Source organism: Macaca fascicularis, chromosome 2 (genome assembly GCF_037993035.2).
Source record: "Macaca fascicularis isolate 582-1 chromosome 2, T2T-MFA8v1.1".
In the NCBI taxonomy this organism is placed as follows: domain Eukaryota; kingdom Metazoa; phylum Chordata; class Mammalia; order Primates; family Cercopithecidae; genus Macaca; species Macaca fascicularis.
In genome coordinates this window covers 28,857,893-28,875,673 of record NC_088376.1, presented here as the reverse complement: position 1 = coordinate 28,875,673, position 17,781 = coordinate 28,857,893, and the positions used below count along the sequence as shown (strand labels likewise).

General features: G+C 35.4%; 1 protein-coding gene across 3 annotated transcripts in view; it reads left to right on the top strand.

Annotated features, from left to right (window-relative positions):
• Positions 1-17,781, top strand: part of KCNH8 (potassium voltage-gated channel subfamily H member 8) — a 380,763-nt gene that overhangs the window by 360,076 nt on the left and 2,906 nt on the right. For all 3 annotated transcript variants that reach the window (XM_005545676.4, XM_074033725.1, XM_074033726.1), the window contains 2 exons: positions 1,974-2,080; positions 4,636-4,712. In XM_005545676.4, the coding sequence (XP_005545733.2) occupies positions 1,974-2,080; positions 4,636-4,712 (184 nt within the window). The remainder of the gene's footprint in view (positions 1-1,973; positions 2,081-4,635; positions 4,713-17,781) is intronic.

Here is a 17,781-nt window from a genome sequence, read left to right as displayed (position 1 = left end):
CATGATCGTGGCTGCCTTTTACACAGAGTAGTACCTGCCTTCAGCCTTCTGAGCCTTTCTACTCCACAGATTCCTCTCCTGGAATCCTCAGCTTTTCTGAGTTTTGTGGGCAGTTTTTTGAGTATATGTGCAAGTGTGTGTGCATGCAGGATGAGCAAAATAGCTTTAGTCATGTTCTCAAAATACTAAATGTTCAGAAATCCTTCTTTACTCCCTTTATTCATTTTGCACTACCTATTATGTTAAATGTATATTCCTACATTGTGATTTTATGATTGATAATGAAAATAAAAGAAATGGAACAAACTCCATCAATGTTAACCCCTCAGTGCTCGATCTTACCAAAAGTTTCATAAGCAACCAGTTGAAATTAGGAAGAAAATGAAATGCAGATTTTTATTTTTCATACTATTCTTGCCTTATTATCAAGGATGGCTAAAACTTAGTTTTATTTCTGGTCTCTTCAATAAGTAACATAGCATGGTTCTATTTTTAATTTCTTAAAAATCATTTTAGAATCCACTAAAGGTGATTGAAAGCATGAAAAATCCTGATTCCGAAGATGTTCAGGGGTAGGCCATGGTGTAGAAAAGCAACAGCCATCATCAAAATCACATAACAGCTGAATAATAAATAAAAGCATGAACAAAATATGTATTACTTTTTATGTTTCATGTACTTTGCTAGGTAATTTCACATTCACAGTTGCATTTAATCTTCTCAGAACCCTATAGTTTGTGTTATCTCTATTATAAAGTTGTAAGAAGTGAAACTCAAAGGGTAAATATTTTATCCAAGATCTCAGAGATACTAAGTACTGAAAGGTGGATTAAAAGTTTGTTTTTCTGCTTATAAAGCAAGTGATCTTTCTCAAATACTATAGTTTTATTATTTATTTGAACAACATTCTTATTCATTAATATAAAATATTAAGGAAAAGATAAACAAAATAGGTTTAGTAAAAAGTAGGCGGATGATAAATTTTCAAGAATTCAGTTGGAGATGGTAATTTGAAAATATTGCTTAACTCTCCTTCTAAGTTTATACTAAAATTAAACATAATAAATTATAAATCGGAAGAGACTGTATCAGAGCTGAGAAAGAAAGGTTTATATACAATATGATCCTACATTTATGAAAAGAATATATGTTCCTTTAGAGAGAAAATAATATTTTAGGGACATACATCAAAATATTGACTATAGTAGTAGATTACAGGTGATTTTTATTTTCTGGTTTTTTGTTACCTTTATGTTTAAATTTTCTACAATCGACTTGTATTTTTTTAAAATAATGAGTGGATTAGATACTATTTACCATGAAAAGAAGACTAAATACTGATTTAAATATAATTCTTTAACTCTTACATTTAGAATTTTCTGTAAGTCTAGAGTAGAGGTGTAATATTTATTTTCTGTGATGCTAAGGGTTAAAACCTGGAGAGTCGTGATTTAACATGAATTTAGGTAAGAGGACTTTTGTACCATACCTTAAAGTTTTGAATCTGAGAATAAGTAAAAGAACCTCTGTCTACAACATCAGTGTGTGATAAGAAACATAATGTGATATAAAATTGTGAGCTACATATATAATTTTAAATTTTCTAACAGCTACATTTTTAAGCGTGATAAAAGTGAAATTAATTTTAATAATATATTTTATTTGACAGAATATGTTCCAAATATTATTTTAAATTTAAATAATATAAAAATAGTCAGTGAAATAATTTACATTTTTTCAACACATTCTTCAAAATCCAGTGTGTATTTTATTGTTACAGCACATCTTAATTTGCACAAACCACATTTCAGGTACTCAATAGCAATAGAAGGCTAATGGTTACTATATCAAATAGTTCAGTTCTAGAGTGTCTAGAATTTAGAAATTTAACATAATATCTTTTAACTCTTTTAAAAATACTGGAATCCATGAATATGAATCCACAACCAGTCAATTTCCTTTATTTTAAGTAGGATTGTTGATGGAATTGAAGATGGAAACAGCAGTGAAGAAAGTCAGACTTTTGATTTTGGCTCTGAACGAATCAGATCAGAGCCCAGAATTTCTCCTCCTCTTGGAGGTAAGATCCATATTTAGTCTTCTCCCAAGGTACAATATTTCTTATTAACTTGTAATGTTTGCTATGGACATTTTTTTGTTTGTTTGTTTGTTTGTTTTTGCTTTCCTGTCCTTAGAATATTCTCTCTGTCATAGACCCTTACCAATACCATTGAATAATTTGACATGAGTTTATGCCATTTCAAAGTTAAAATGTCATTTGTGATCATTTCTCTGTCCAGATTGGATGAGCTTCCCTTTAGCAGCCAAGGTAATTGGTATGCCAGGAGACTCAAATTTCTGCTATATTTCAGAGGATAACCATATTTTACTATTATAAATTTAGATTAATCCACAAAAGCATTATCTAGAGGAAATGCCATGTTGATTGTGCACTGAAGGAACATTGGTTATATTTAAGCAATTTGTTCAGTGTGAGGTTATATATTGCAGTTTTCCAGAGGAAAAACAACTTCAGAAAGATATAAGCATGTTGGAAATGATGGAGAACTATGTGATGTGCTAACCTTCAGTGATGGTGAATTAATGTGAGGGTACTCCAACTCTAATCCCTGTCTTTACTTTTCAATCTTGAGTTTGTTGCTCATAAGAGGAATTCTGTCAACAAGACAAATAAAATGACAAACTCTAAAGAAGACACACCTGTATTTGATAAAAAGAGAATAATGAACATGTGTTGAATAGGCAGAGACAATCCAAAACAATTACCAGCAAACTACCTAATTCAAGGCCAGCAATTCTCACCCAGCCTCCCCTTCCCTTCCCACCAAGTTCTAAAATCCTTGTGTTAGAATGTCCTGGTAATTAACAAATCCCTTTATGAACAAAGCCAAACCCAAGAAAGACATTTGAATGTACAGTACTGGAGATGTTTCTCTGGTAGAATACCAGCATTTCATCTGAATCAGTAATTCTTTCCAGCACTCATCTTGGGAAACTAAAGGATACTTGTGAAATTCCTTGATTGGGAGTGTGAAGTGAGGAGAATGCAAAAGGATAAGGGGTACAGTCTTGATTTATTGATTTAATTGACTTACATATGTTGATATTACTGTGCTTGGACCAAGGATCAAAGAAATCATAGTTATCATCAAACTGATATATTTGCAATGAAAGCCTGTTGACACCTCAATTGGATATTTATCTTTTTGGTTCAACTAGAGACAATGCACAGAAACTCACCATTTCATTCACATATTTCTAGTCCTACCACTCTTTTAGCTTCTTCCTCTTCCTTAGCCTATCACCTACCCCTATGCTTATGCATTCAAGCAACAAGCTTTCTAGAAGTAACTTCCGAAATATCTTAGTTCTCTCTAAGACTTTCTATCATTGCTGCTACCACTCTTTCTCTAGCTACATCTATCTCTTGCTTGCATGACTACCAAAGTCTTTGCTTTGACCTCACACCGTTTTCTATGCAAAGTGAATTTTATTAATTCAAATTTATTTGTATTACTCTATTCCTGTGCTTAAAACCCTAATATGGTTTTATGTTGCCCTTTGTATGAAATTCAAACCTATTGCATAATTACTTTATATTAGTTATTTTACTTTTTTTGTAGAGATGGGATCTCCCTATGTTGCCCAGGCTAGTCTTGAACTCCTGGGCCCAAGCAATCCTCCTGTTTCAACCTCACAAAATGCTGGGATTACAAACATGAGCCACCATGCCTGGCCTACTTTTTAAATGTTTATTTTTCCTGCTCGATTCTAAACTCCATGAGTGTCAACTGTATTTTCTTTATTGGTTGCTATCTCCTCTAAAAGAGGGCTGGCCTATCGTATATGACCTTCAATCATTCGTTGAATAAATGGATTATCTCTGCAAGATATATCTGCAAAACAATTTCTTATTACTCTGTTTCAGAGTGTTTTGAGTTACTTTTCTTCCCCTACCAACAAGTTTTCTCCTCATAATTGACCAGAATTAGGGTGGTTATATCTGTCAAATCTTTTCCACTCAAGCTGGCACTGACTCACCTGTACTCTTGTCCCTGACAAAAATAAATATATTTGGAAGAGCAAAGTAGAGAAAAAGTGAAGAAGAAAAACTAAAAGCTGGGAGAAATTACCCTTTAGAGTGATGCAGGAAAAGAAAGGCAACCTGCAGTGGATATTAGTAGCTGATATATATGTGGGAGGAAAATGTGCTCGTGGGCACAGGAATCAATGTTTAGAATGGAACGAGAGGATGCAAATAATATCCCTTTTCTATGGCTTGAGCACTAACTATGATACAGTTTTAAACAATGGTCAAAGAAAAGGAAACGTGCCATCTTGGAAAATGGTGGTGACTGTACTCGAGGAAATGGGGTATTTGCAATGGACACATCCAGTCACTGTAGGTGCAATCACCACCATGATGTGTATATCTGGTGCCATCCAGAGGAATACAAAAACACTTGCTTGATCCCCAAAAGACAGTACAGTGCACAGACATCAGAAAAGATTAAAAGTGGTAGCGTGGGCTTTCTTCCATATTCTAATTGCCTCAATCCTCAAATATGAGATTTATTCCTAAAGGACTCATTCTGTGTGTGTGTCACTTTCCAGATCCAGAGATTGGAGCTGCTGTTCTCTTCATCAAAGCAGAGGAGACCAAGCAGCAGATAAACAAACTCAACAGTGAGGTATGGAGCTCTTTCTTTTGTCATACTTAAATGGTAAGAGGAGATATAGATCCTAGTTACTCACAGAAGCAGTGTAATATAGTAGTTACAAGCATGCATTCCAGAATGAGACCACCATGGGTGAATCCCTACTCTGCCTCATGTAAGTTGTGTGACCTCTGACAGGTCACGTACCTTCTCTCAAGCTCCACCACTCCATGTGTAAGCAGGGAAGAAGAATAATACCTGCCTCGTGGCCCTTTGTGAGATTAAATAAAATGATCTAGGTAAGTTGTTTAGCATAAAGTAGGCAGTAAATAAATTATTATTATAATTAATATCATAGATATATGCATATTTGGTTTAATTGGTACATTTTAAACTTTTTCGTGACCTTCCATTTTTAATGAGTTAAAACAAGGTCACTAGTTCACAGAAGAATGCTGTTTCTCAGTGTAGTCAAATGGCCTGAACTCTGTCCTTTCCTCTGACTTGTATTTGCTTGTGTCACCTTGGGTACTTTACCTCTCTAAATCTTACTATCTGTTCATTTTTAACAGTTTTATTGAGGTATATTTATATATCATAAAATTTGTCCATTTCACCAATAATCCAGTGAGTTTTAGTAACTTTATTGAATCCATCATGTATAAATCAGTTTTAGGATATATTTTATTCCCACAATAAGATCTCTCATACTCATTTTACAGTTAATCTCTATTCTTATGTCCCAGCCCTAGGCAACTACTTATCTACTTTCTATTTCTATAAATCTGCCTTTTCTGGCAATTTTATAGACATAAATATAAAAATAAGATAGTTTCTTGATTACCATCTTAATTGGGGTCTCTCTCATAAAAAATAAAGTAAAACAAGTTCTGAGATGATATGGGGGCAAATAGTTTATTTGGAAGGTGATACAGGAAGTATAATTAAAGAATAGAGAAGTAAGACAGAAAAGGAAGGAAAGCAAAACAGAAGTGTTAGTGAGATAGTTAAACTTGTAAACAACTGGGGCTCAATCCCACTGGAGGCCTCTGAGAGACTATGTAGGACGACTCAAAATTATTCAACCAAGAAGCAAGGAAAAGTGGAGTTGAGGCTCTTCAGGCAGCCCTGAAGAAAAAAAAATTCCTCACGCGAGACTATGCAGCAAAACCTGTGCCTGTCTTTGGTGACCTTCAGGGTAGACCCAGGCAAGGGCATGTGGGCAGGGACAGACAGTGCAGTAGAATCCTTTTCTAGGAGTAAAGTCATTAATAGGTGATTTGATGACACCTTGGGGAAAATGTAATCACGTGATGGTATTGATGAGATTTACGAAAAATGAAGTTCATATAATCAACTTCCAGTTATCTGTAATAAGGGTGGACTGAATAGCTTGTCATAAAATCTGCAGGTTTCTCTTAAACCTGTGCTTCTTCAGCTTTATGGAGATGTATGTTTTACTGCCATCTTCCTTCTGCACCTGCCCTCTCTGGAGCTGAGATTGTTGCTAATAAGAAGTAAGAGAGCCAAAGGGCAGACTACCAAAGCAGAAAAGGAAAGCTAGATGGTCCACTAACTGGCTTGAAAATACTTAAATCCAAAAGACTCAGCCATGCGCTGGATCACCCAAATAACCTCCTGTTAAAAGCAAAAAACAAACCAAAAAAACACTGAAACCCAAAACAAAACGAATGCAACTCCCTGTTGGAGAACTGGATGTTAACCTTCTATTGAACAGTTTCTCTTCAGATACCGCTCTTAGCTAAAACCACCCATCAATATCATTTGAATTCTTTCCTCTCGTATTTGAGAAAAGCATTTAATAATTTTAAGAACCGACTGATCTGTATCTTAGTTCATATATTAGAGTTAGTGATTCTTCTGAGAAAAAATATCTATATGTTCACCTTTAGGAATGTAGATATTTTTTCCAAGTTAGGGCTGTAAATCACACAGTTTGTTATTTTCCTTTGACAATGTGAATCAGGGGTAGATCCATTAACAAAAACAAAATTACCATTTGAAAAACAAAATATCTTCCCAGTATGATCCTGTATTCACGATTTCTTTTCTTTTTTTTTTTTTTTAATCATACTTTAAGTTCTGTGGTACATGTGCATAACATGTAGGTTTGTTACATAGGTATACACGTGCCATGGTGGTTTGCTGCCCCCATCCACCCATCATCTACCTTAGGTATTTATCCTGATGCTATCCCTCCCCTAGTCCTCCAAGATGACATACATCTTTTTATCTTGTCAAACATTTAAATAAAAAGGGCAAGATAAAATATCAAGGTCCAACTATTCTTTCCCAAAGAATTAGGTTTTCCATAAAGGAAAATATCTGATTTATTCACGGTTGAAGCTTAAGTAGAAAAATCTTATCCTTCACACATAATTTAATTTATACACAGTTTTGACCCTTTGGATAGTGCATTAAAACCCACTAAGACAGGCAGAATAAAAAATACAAATGGACTTCAAACTTTAAAATTATCCCTTTTCTAACCTATTTTTCTTTTCCTCATCTTTCCTGTAAAATGATAGTTTATATAGAAAAAAAACTTTTTGAAAGTCCAAACCTGATTTTACCATTTTGCCTATTTTCTATTACTAACATGTGTCATCACTTGATTGCTTTATTCTTTGTTTTTGCTATTATTTGGTTAATAGCAAGCAAGAGAAGAATTGATAATAAATGTGGGATGTACTGCATGATAAAAACTCTGCCACCAAAAGGACGACCTAAAATACGTGTGACACATGCCAGGCAGACTGTGGGGCACTGTGTGAGGTGTCAGAGCACTGCAGAATCTCTATTCTAAGATTTGTTCAAAGATTTAAGACATAAAGAAACCGTTCAGCAGTGTGTATATTTCATAATCATAATCTGCAAGCTAAATATGGAACAAAAGTCTGAAAAGGAATAATATTGGTAATTACCTACATTCACAGGTTAGGAGAGTTTAAAAGATGTGGGGCAGTTGCTAATATTAGAACGCTTTGACCACATTGCCATTGCTTTACAGCATAGTATGAAATAGTGTGACTCTAAGGAAACTCTTTGAAAATTACAAAAATGTCACAATAGGGGCCTTGGGCTGTGTAAGTCAAATGCTCCACTTCTGAAAAGGTTTGTAGGTGAAGGTTAGAGTGCATTCTCATTTCTGAAATGTGGCTGACCCAGAAAGATACAGGCCATAGCTTACCAACGGAGACTGTGTGCTCTGACACAGCAGGCATAAGGCATAAAACACACTATGGAAGAAAGAGAATTCACTTTGGAAAGAGACAAATATTTAGATTCCTATTCTATGATTTCAACAAGGTGTTTACCTTCCCTATGCACTATTGTCCTAAGGCTTTAGGGAAAATTATTTTATATCATCACTATGACCTAAAAGTTAGATTTCAAATTTAATTTTGTAACATCAAGATCTTTTAGCTTTATTTTCTCATTTTCAACTCCTCGAAAAGTCCAGTTACTGTTTCTAACATTTTGAAGAGTCCCACCGTTATCAGATAAGCACTGTTATAAATTATACTGAGGTAACAAACCCCAAAGTGATTAAAATTTATTTCTCGTTCAAGCAAAATGCCTAACACAGGTCAGTAGAAGTGGCTGCACCATCTGGAATGTCACTGATTACTGTTTTCCATTTGAAGTGTGAAGCATAATTGTTTGGTTTGAAGGATAAACACATCATTTCTGCCGGTATTTTATTCACCAGAACTAATTCCATGGGCATGGTTAATTTCAATGGGAGAAGACAGTGTAAGCTTTTGTATATCCCAAAAGAAATAGAAAACTGGACACTGGGCAGGGTGCAGTGGCTTACGGCTGTAATCCCAGCACTTTGGGAGGCCAAGGTGGGCGGATCACAAGGTCAGGCGATTGAGACCATCCTGGCTAACATGGTGAAATCCCGTCTCTACTAAAAATACAAAAAAAATTAGCTGGGCGTGGTGGCAGGCGCCTGTAGTCCCAGCTACTTGGGAGGCTGAGGCAGGAGAATGGCGTGAACCCGGGAGGCAGAGCTTGCAGTGAGCTGAGATAGAGCCACTGCACTCCAGCCTGGGCGACAGAGTGAGACTCCATCTCAAAAAAAAAAAAAAAAAAAAAAAAGAAAAAGGAAAAGAAAACTGGATACTGGCAAACCCTCATAGTATCTACCATAGCACCTAAAAGCTAATAGGAAAATTTTGTCCCTCATTTAATTTTGCTCAAAATTCAATTCCAAGTATCCCCCAATTAAAAGTATTATGTATTATCAAAGTAAAAAAAAAATACCAGCAATGAAAGACCTTCCACTGGAAAACAAAGAATCTCAGTTGTTTTCTAGGTTATACTTGACAAAGCTAATAGATTAATGAAATCTCCTTGAGTCAAAGAGATGGAATAATAAGAGAGGCTGTTTTTTATTTAAAAGTTGCTTTACTACTTTTCTAAATGCCTACAAAAACAGGATATTACCAATAATTCACATAAGGGAACCTACATGAGTAATATATTATAGTAAAGTTGATTCCTTAGTCCTCTGAATTAGTGTTGCCATTATATCTTTTCATTGACAAATGAGTCAACTGAAACACACTGACAGAATTGTCAGGTCATTCCAAGATTTGTCTATATAGGCTTTTTTCTTCTTCATCCTGATCATATATAGTTATTGTTCATCAATTTTCAAAGCAAAATATAAACAAAGACTGTACATTCACTTTTTGACTTAGAATGACAAAATTCATTTAACTCCTGGCAAAATCAACGGTTTTTCTTTTAATTTTTAGATACGTGTTATTGATGTTAATACTACGTTTTGTGGACATTGGTTTTTAACCTGGAATGTTTCCAACTAATTTATGCTTTGTAGAACTCTTTTTGGTTATTTTCTAGTTCTCAAGCCTATATAAATAGGCAGATTTGTAACTCTCATGAGAATTTTACTGCTTTTTAAAAATTTTTAATAACAATGTGGATCTCTCAAAAGAAAAAAAAATATGTACGCCATTCAGAAAACTTCTCCTGTGAGGTGTGGATTTAAAATGCATGTAACTTTTGGAGACTGGTTGTTTTCTTCCTCTTTGCCTGTGATTGCTTATAGATAGGACTCTTCTCATCTTTGAATAGAAGATGGATATATCAGTAAGAGCCCAAGTAAAAACCAATGCCACATTCCAAATGGGCAATTTTAGCAATGTTGAATTAAAAGGTTATTTACAAAGAAGTTAGTAGAGTATAGGGAAACCATAAGGGGTAGAACCACCCCTCTTGATAATAACAACGGAAGCTCACCACAACTCCTAGGTCAGAAGGGGCCAGAGTAGAGAGCAGTTACTGAATCATGAGTCAGAGAAAGCTTGGTGGAAAAGGTCAGTTGTCAGAAGCTGTGCTCTTTTGTTTTGTAGTGACATAGTGACTACAGTTAATAACAATGTATTGTATATCTGAAAATTGCTAAGAGTAGATCTTAAATGTTCTCACCACAGAAACAGTGGTAAGGATGTGAGGTAATAGATATGCTAATAAACTTAACTTAGTCATTCCACAAGGTATACATATATCAAAACATCAAGTTATGTGACATAAATATATATATATGATTTTTGTCAATTTAAAAAATCAAAATAAAAAAGAAATTTCTAAATATATTGGGGCTGAGGATCTGTCTGTAGAGCATGAACTAGCAGCATTGGCATCAACTTGAGCTTATAAGAAATGCAGAATCTCAGGCCCTGCCCAAGACCTACTGCATCTGAGTATACTCTTTGTCTAAATCCCCAGATGATTCCTATACACATTAAAGTTTGACAAGCACTGTTCTATACAACCAGTATTCTGAGAGCAGACAAACTTTCATCTGGTGTTTACTGATAGCAGTAAAGATCCCTTAGCCAGACAGCAATTTGAACACTAATCAAACTTTGCCACAGAAACCAGGAAAACAGATGACAAAAGCAGTCAAAGGGTTGATAAATAACAGATTACCATGGTACAGCTGAAGTAATGTCCAAAGGCCTGAGCTTGCAGAAACTCAACGAAGCCATTGAATCACTTTCAGGACTATAATTGGTCATTTTGTATTGGTAATGTTGGACTTGTAATTCTTCCCTAATTATAATTTAAGAGACATCGGCTGCACCTGCAGAAGTAAAACCCTGGTTAGTAGTCCTGTGTGACCTAGAACAAGCCACTTCACCTTCCAACATTCTAGTCTCTCCAGCTGTAGACAAAGATTTACAACTTTTATTAGTAATGGGATTGAGGTCATCATTTGGATGAAATGTATGCACATGCTGAGTGTGATTATTATTTTAGCTGACAGATAAAAAGACTATCACTTGTTTTGAATGCTTTGTAAAGCAAAAGACACAAAAATGAAATTATGCCAATCGTCTTTTTTGTTTTTCCTGTTTGTGGAGTTTGTTTGAACATGTCTAAATCCTATGATAAATATGCAACATAACAAAGGATTAAATGAAAAACCATTTGCTTTCCCCTAATCATAGCTTGTAAAAATGTATATGTATTTGTAGTGGGGCGGGGGATGACTGGTATAATTAGTACCCCTTAGGAGAATTGTGTCTAGCAGGCAAATGTGTACATGTTTGGCAAAAATTGAGTGACAGGTCAAGAATTCTTCAAGCTAAGAAGATTATGTCAACAGATGCATACCCCATCTGCTCACTGAATGCACAAAAATGGAAATCACATTATTTTCTCTGCCTATCAACGGAAGTTCCAGTTATACTTAAAGCCCAATAATTATGTCACACCAATAGCCACGATGGAGAAATATAAAACATATGTAAAATGAAGTAAAGCTATTTTATATGATTTTATATGTCATTTTATGTGAAATGAAAGGTATTGTCAAAGACACTTTTTCTCTGGTCCGCATTAGTAACTCATACTTTTATTCCCAAAAGGCACAATCTAATGACACACCAGAACAGTAAATTTGTGTTTACACCAAAAAACACACAATCTAACTATGGACACTGACAATGCATATAGGTCACCAGTACTGCAGATAGATTATTTAAGCGGTTTAATAACATGATGTTTTGAAAGCTCCCATTTTGAAGTGGTGGAGACTTCCATGAGACATGGATCTTATATGAAACATTCTTACCTGCTCGAGGTATACTGACACTTCTTTATCTTTCAGTGATATTTAAGGGCGACTGATGAAAGTGAGTTACTGAAGTTCAATTGAAAATAACAAAAAGTCATAAGAAATTCACCATGAAATTCACTATTCATTGAATTATTCATGAATCAACAAAGATTTGTAGAGTTCTATTATGTGGCACGATTTTCACAGGAGCTCAACTACTGTAAAGAGCAATAAATATATGTAGTAGCTGCCCTACCTGCCCCCCGCTCCACATTGGTCCTTATTCAATTCTGATCAAAACCAGGCTGCACATCCTTACATCCTTTATAGAGAATTTTTAATCCATCTGAATGCAGTTGCTCAAACTTTGTACTTGAAATACAGGACCTTAATCTACATTTTCCAATGGCATCAATTATTGCTGTTTCTACTTGCCACTGCAAAGATCCATGCAAGGCAATACTAAAAATTCAAGACTTTTTCTTCTGATATTAATTATGTAAAATTGTTACCAGGAATGGCTTATCTCTCCATGCTAAGGCAGAAGAAGAGTTATGGAGATAACTGTAGTTTCTATTTTCTTTAAGCTAAATACTTTCTGGATTAGGATTCCCTCCCTTGCAGAAGTTCTCTACCAAGCTTAGTGCCTGTGTCACAAATCCACTATCAAATCGAGCCACCTGGAATTCTGACATGATACCAGTCATATGGGGACTAAAGTTTTATATCTATTATATTATTTAATCCTCACAACAGGGCCCTTATGGAACTATGACACAGAGTAACATTACACCAATAAAACTGATGAAACATGAGAGGAGTAAACCAGATACTCTGGAAATGTAGGGCAACAATGACTATTTCCAAACCAACAGAAGTTCTGAGGAAACCTGGATACAACAGAAATAGAAAAGCTGTGGTAGTCAGTGATTCCCTTCTTAGGGTTATGGAAGGATCAGTGGGTGGATTATCATGGCCAGTTGGCAAGTCAATTGTCACATAGGTTTTTATTCATGACAGGAGATGTTGTTTAACAAGAGCAAATGCATTGCCTGCAAAACGTCTAATGATTTGTGTGGTGAATGCAAGAAGCTGGGAGAATAGACAAGGGAGGAATCTTTAGGTGCTTCAAAGTTTTGGATACAAAACTGTACCACTTGGAAGCACAGATGGTGTTTTCATCACTTCTTTTTTTTAACAGTTGGGATTTTGGAAGAGATAGAGGAATCTTGGATGTGAACAATTGGCTATGCAGATGGTGATGGTAAACTGGTTTGGCCAACAGTTTTAAATTCCAGGCTGATGGATTCTTATCCATGGAAGAATAAGAAGGAGAAGGGGGAAGAAGAAAAAAAGAGGAAGAGGGGAAAATGGATAAAGAAAATGTAAATTAATAAACAAATAAGAATGTATATTGTTATGTTTCCTTTATGCAGTCTTTTTATAAAGAGAATCTGAAGGCCACATCTACAATAGCCATCCAGAGTAGCAATCAGGGATGCAAAATGTTTGCCAAATTTCAGTTGATAAACAACTCTTAATAACTTAATTGAGTTCGTCACTTGGCATTCATAATGTAGTTATGAGATCTAAGAATCAGTCACTGGGGGAAATTTCCCAGAGAATTAGAACTACCCATGGAAATCAAGTTTATGCTGGGACAGATGACAAAGCAATAAGACAAGTGAAATCCAGCAGAAGCCTTGGCTAATGGAGACATATTTCTACAATTAGGAAGGAAACACAATAAGGGAAAAGGGATTCTTAACAGTAGAAATACCACCTGCACTTAAAATGATAGTCAAGGCTTTGCTTTAGGAAAGTTATATATATGAATTCTAACAGTCATACCCACTTTTAGTATATATACTTGGAATGAAGATGGCCAGTTACAGTTTTTCCAATACAATTTTGTATCAGGCAACTTTCCCCTAAAATATTTATGGTAAAATCATGAGATAAAATAATATCAGAATCAAAGGCAATATAACAATCAAAAGTCCTTCAAAATGGAGGTGTTGTATTTATTTTACATTCAAGATTTGCTGAGTGCATGTTGTGTTCTAGGCATTGCCTTGAGACCAGGAGATACTGAGATAACAGTTTTACCCTCAAGGAACTCAAAGACTAGTTGGTACAGTCTTGTGTGATGCAAATTGGTCAGGGCTAAAACTGCTATGTGAGTGTCAGTAAGTCAAGGAAATGCTCTGCTGAGGAAATTAAGTATTAAAAGAAGTTTGAAGGAGAAGATTTTCTTGCCAGACAGAGAAGGGCAGAGGAGAAGAGCCCACAGTCAGAAGGAACAGCACGCACCAGGGCAGTGAAGGGAAAAGCTCACTGTATCTGATGGTGTGCAAGGGAGAAAACGCAGGACATGGAGTCATTAAAAACTAAGTGGGGCTTGTGAAGGGCTTTGTATTACCTGCTCAGAAAGATTGCATTTTCTAATATGAGCGTCAGAAACATTTAAGTATTTTATGCTGCTGTTGAGGTAAGTGGGAAAACTTAGGCTCATTTGATCAGAAGAATTTTGTTTGTTTTAATTGACATATCTCTTTGCAATTAAGTTGTATTTTGAAGACATATCCTTTTTTTATTAATTATACTTTAAGTTCTAGGGTACATGTGCACAACGTGCAGGTTTGTTACATATGTATACATGTCTTCTTAAGTGGATAGGGTTTTGTTCACAAAGTAGCCCCAACAATCCTTTTTTAGCAAATGAGTGTCTTCTTACCATGCTATAGAGAAGCACTTGCACCACCACCCTCAGATAGTAGCAACACTGCATTCTTTGCCTTCAACATTTGATCAAGACTGAGATCTTTCCTGTTTTAGAATAAATTTTGATAGCGAGCACAGCAGGAAGCAGTAAACAAAAATGCAGTAAACCTTTATGGCATTTTCTGTGGCAGTATGTTGTCACCTTTACTGTCACCACAGTCTCTACTTCTAGGAAATGCCATCTCTCCTTGTGACAGCTGGCTTTGTCATGGTAAAAAGAGAGATCCTTTACTTAACACAATTAATTCCCTCATGCAACTTTAATAAGGTTCAAGGGTGTATCCCCAGAGACACAGTGGCAGGAATCTTCCCTAACATAAATTGATTATTTCCCTCTAGAGTTAAAGAAATCTGTTTCCTTGAGTTCCTTGCTCCTTTTAGTTCAAGCTAGGATAGTAATTTGTTTTCTGAAAATGTTAGTGCTTGTTTATGTTCCTGGATCCTGTCAAGACTCTGGATTCCCATTCAAAGTTCATGGCCTCAAAGTTGTGCAAATGCATGGTAAGCCAGGCACAGAAAGACAAATACTGCATGTCCTCACTCGTTTGTGGGAGCTAGAAAAATATATCTCACAGAGGTAGAGAGTAGAATGATGATTACCAGAGGCTGGGAAGGGAGAGGTGAGGATGAAGAGAGGTTAGTTAATGGGCACAGAAGTACAGTTAAATAAAAGGAGTAAGTGCCATTGTTTGACAGCATAGTAGGGTGACTATAATTAACAATAATTTATTGTATATTTCAAAATATCTAGAAGAAAATATTTGAAATATTCCCAACACTAATAAATGATAAATGTTTGAGATAGTGGTTATACTAATTATCCTGAGTTGATCATTGCACACAGTATTCATATATAAAATATCACATGCATCCTATAAATATATATGATGATTATATATCTGTAAAAAAAAAGAATGTGTCTATGCAAAGGTATTTCAATCATGGAAAAATATCTGTTTATTTTGAAAACTAGAAAAATATTTCATCAGAAATATGTCTATTAACATATCTGTTTCCAGTTCTTACCCTGAGGAAACTATTTTTGCATTCATATAGTTTGCTATGAAGATATTTTACTGTGTTTAATCAGTATCCTATTTTTTTAGAGATGACGCTATTTACTTAATGTTGAATTAACATTTCACACAGCTTTTTACTCATGAGGCTACCTTTCTGTGTCATTGTGCTCTTTACATGTTCTGACCACATTAGGAAAAATCTCTCAACCCTTTCTTAAGCAATATTTCTTTTTCCACATGATAACATTCTATAACAGAATGAATACCAAACTTAGAAGTCCTAAATTCTAGACTGAAGACTGTCATTCATGAAATAAGTGACCTTAAAAATGTCCTTTCACCTCTAAGTCTTATTGCTCCCATTTTACAAGTTGAAAAATAATAATACATCCCTGCCTGTCTTAGCACTGTTTGTAGATCCAATAGGGAAAATGTACCTGAAAGCACATTGTATAAATTTACAAACATACAAACATTTGTTGAATAACATAAGTTGATGTGCCTAAAATTCAAAATTGTTCTTCAGAGACTGTGCCTTTATTTAATTCTCAATAGAAGGTCAATTCAAAGCATTTTTATTGGGAAGTGAACTAATGTAGCCCTGGTGAGCTTCACACAGGAATTTAGCTTGGACAGCCTATATGAATGGATGGCTAATGTGCCTCTTTAACCAGCTCATTTAGTGGCAGCCTTGTCTTCTGAAATTATAAGAGTTAATCAATTTAAGATGGAACCCTTGTGAATGTAGGTAGTGCAAAGATCCTGGGGTAATGATTTAAGTGTGATTCATGTGCTTTAGAATTGAAGTTTGGCAGGTCATGAAACTGACAACCTGTAGTAAAGATTTCAAAGCATATTGAATTTTTCTCATATTCATTGTTTCACTTCTCAAATGTGGGACTGAGAGATGTTGTTGTCTTCAGAAGTTTTAGATTTGCTGAAAAGCCTAGACAAGTATTCAGTTGAATCCCTTGAGTTTCAGGCCAGCGGAAGGGCAGAAATAGTTTTGGCCTGGCAATTTCAAGACAGGTGTTACCAGTTGGTTGCCCGAACCATGGAAGAACCTCCTTCTGGCCTTTTTTAAAATGCCTGACTTTGAGCAGTGTTACCTCCTGATGGACCTGCCAGGGAGAATTAGTTTCAGAATGCACTCACAGTAAGTAGACTGAATTAAGTTGCTGGATGAATTAGGAATATGTACTTAGATGTTGAAGAATGTCTGCCCAAAACAGCAGTCTTGAATGAATCTTCAGTTCAATGAAGTTGAACTACCTCTTTTTGTTTCCTGATTATATTTAGCCCATAGGTTCATTTGCTTCTATTAGCGTTTTGTGGTTCATGACAGTACAATAAAGTCATAGAAAGTCCTTTATAAAATACAAAGTATTGTAGCAATGAAGGCAAAGTATTACATTATGTTAGTTATATGAATATAACCAAAGACTAGAAAATATATGTGTGTGTCCTGCTTTCTGAAATATGTTTTCCTCAATTTGAAGAATACATATCTTTTAGAAAAGCCAACTTTAAGTGAAATTCAATTTTCTGGTGTTCTTCCATGATTCAAATACTGATGTGGTCATTAGGAAAATAAATTATCTGAAGAATTTTATTATGCGTTTTAAGTGTAAAACGAAGACTCTTCAACGATTCTTAAGTGTTTGGGGGCTGTGAAAGCTAAATGTCTCACCTAGAAAACAGAATGAAGTACATACAACACAATTTGTTGTTCTATAATTCCATGGGGTTTCAGGTTCACTGATGGGTTCCAGGACTCTCAGACACTCTGCAGTGCTTATCTCTACTTATCCGCATTGCAGGTCTTTTTATTTCTTTCCAACTCTCATTCCATAGCTTTCCCTTTTTCTGCAAACTTTCTCTGTAGCAAATCTGGTATGAATTCTTCTGTAGCAACCTCACCATCACTGAAGGCCACTTTGTCTCTGGCCTATAATAAGCATAGGCTTCAACCAGAAATGGCAAGAGTGAGACCTACCATTCACCAGGTGTCTACTCCAAATAGGTAGTAGTGCTTAGTGTGCTGAGTGCTTTACATGCAATTTCTCCACTCCACATTGTTTTGAAGCGTCCGATGATTTTTGTGCACTATCGTGCATCCCATTCACCCAGAGTGAGCAGAGATATCATCAGTACTTAAGAGGTGATGGATCCATATCTC